Source organism: Charadrius vociferus, unplaced genomic scaffold, assembly GCF_000708025.1.
Source record: "Charadrius vociferus isolate BGI_N301 unplaced genomic scaffold, ASM70802v2 scaffold825, whole genome shotgun sequence".
NCBI classification, from domain to species: Eukaryota; Metazoa; Chordata; class Aves; order Charadriiformes; family Charadriidae; genus Charadrius; species Charadrius vociferus.
The window spans coordinates 587655-589737 of NW_009648495.1; the positions used below are offsets into that span (position 1 = coordinate 587655).

The following is a 2083-nucleotide window of genomic DNA, read 5'->3' on the forward strand; positions in this document are numbered from 1 at the left end:
CCCATCCCAACCTTCTCACCCCATCCCCATCTCATCCCGTAGATCCCATCCCATCCCCACCCCATCCCACAGATCCCATCTATCCCATCCCAACCTTCTCACCCCATCCCCATCTCATCCCGTAGATCCCATCCATTCCATTCCATCCCATCCCCACCCCATCTCACAGATCCCATCCCACAGATCCCATCTATCCCATCCCAACCTTCTCACCCCATCCCCATCTCATCCCGTAGATCCCATCCATCCCATCTCATCCCACCCCACCCCATCCCCAGGTTCACCTGGTAGAAGGCGTGGAAGTTCCTCTCTCCCGGCTGCTGCTGGAGGATTCGGGACTGGAAGAGGGAGCAGGGGGTGGGTGCCCGGTGGTGCCCAGGTGGGACCAGCATCCTCCCTGCCGTGCCCACCCACGGCACCACCCGCACCTTCTCCAAGAGGTAGTTGTGGATGTGGCCACCGGTGGGGTCGCCCTTGAAGTCGAAGTTGATGTCCATGTACTTGCCGAAGCGGCTGGAGTTGTCGTTGCGGTTGGTTTTGGCGTTGCCGAAGGCCTCCAGGACGCAGTTGGACTTGAGGAGCACGTTTTTTACCCTGGGTGGCATGGTGTGGCACGGCACGGCATGGCACGGCACGGCACCGCGTGGCACGGCACCGCGTGGCGCCGCAAGTCTGCAGCCTCGCAGGTGGACACGGCACCCCTCGACCTCCCACACCACCCCTATGGCCGTGGGGACCCCCGAGCTCCTCACACCACCCCTGTGGGCATGGGGCACCCCTGGGCCCACCAGGACCACCTCAAGGCCGTGAGGCACCTCTGGTTGCCCCACACATTCCCTATGGGCATGGGACACCCCCGGTCACCCCAGATCAACCCTATGGGCGTGGGGCACCCCAGGGCCTTCCAGAACCACCCCACAGGCATGAGGAACCCCTGGTTGCCCCACACCTCCTCCATGGCCATGGGGCACCACAGGGGCCACCCCATGGGCACGGGGCACCTCTGATGACCCTAGATCATCTCTTTGGTCATGAGGTATCCCAGGACCCCTTAGGACCACCCCACTGGCATGGGGCACCCGTGGTTGCCCCACACCTCCTCCATGGGTATAGGGCACCTCTGGTGAGCCCAGATCATCTCTTTGGCCATGGGGTACCCCAGGACACCTTAGGAACACCCCACAGGCATGAGGAACCCCTGGTTGCCCCACACCTCCTCCATGGGTATGGGGCACCTCTGGTGACCCTAGATCATCTCTTTGGCCACGGGGCACCCTGGGACCCTCCAGGACCACCCCACAGGCATGAGGAACCTCTGGTTGCCCCACACCTTCTCTATGGGCATGGAGCACCCCTGGTTGCCCCAGACCATCCCTATAGACAGGGGGCACCCTAGGACCTCCGAGGACCACCCCACAGGCATGGGGCACCTCTGGTTGCCCCACACCTTCCCTATGGGCGTGGGACACCCATGGTCACCCCACTCCATCCCACAGGCCCAAGGAGCACCCTGGTCACCCCAGACCAACCCTATGGCCATGGGGCAGCCCAGAACCTTCCAGGACCACCCCACAGACATGGGACAGCCCTGGTTGCCCCAGACCAGATCTAGAGACAGGGGGCACCCTAAGGTCTCCCAGGACCACCCCACAGGCATGGGGCATCCCTGGTTGCCCCACACCTCCTCCATGGGCATGGGAAACCTCTGGTGACCCCACCCCACCCTACAGCCCCATGGAGAACAATGGTCACCCCCAACCCAGGGCTGGCAGGTCCATGGGTGCTAACGCTCCCACCGGCGCCGTGGGGCCAGACCCACCTCTCCACCTCGGCGCGTTGCGTGGGGTTGGTGATGGCGGCGATGTACTGCATGATGTACTTGCTGGCCTCCGTCTTGCCCGCTCCGCTCTCGCCTGGGTGGCAGGGAGGACAGGAGCTGGGCGAGGGTGCCCACCCCAAAGGGTGCCCCACACCCACGTGCCCCCCAACCGCCGCCGTGCCCCTACCCGAAATGACGATGCAGGTGTCCTTGGCGCGGCGCTTCATGGCCTTGTAGGCGGCGTCGGCCCGGGCGGAGAGATGG

General features: G+C 64.3%; 1 protein-coding gene across 1 annotated transcript in view; it reads right to left on the reverse strand.

The window, feature by feature from the left end:
- Positions 1 to 2083, reverse strand: part of LOC104287042 (unconventional myosin-Ig-like) — a 19576-nt gene that overhangs the window by 15825 nt on the left and 1668 nt on the right. Inside the window, 4 exon segments of the mRNA XM_009885692.1 lie at positions 285 to 338; positions 429 to 594; positions 1820 to 1913; positions 2007 to 2083. The exon segment at positions 2007 to 2083 is cut by the window's right edge and continues 3 nt beyond it. Coding sequence (XP_009883994.1) covers positions 285 to 338; positions 429 to 594; positions 1820 to 1913; positions 2007 to 2083 — 391 coding nt within the window.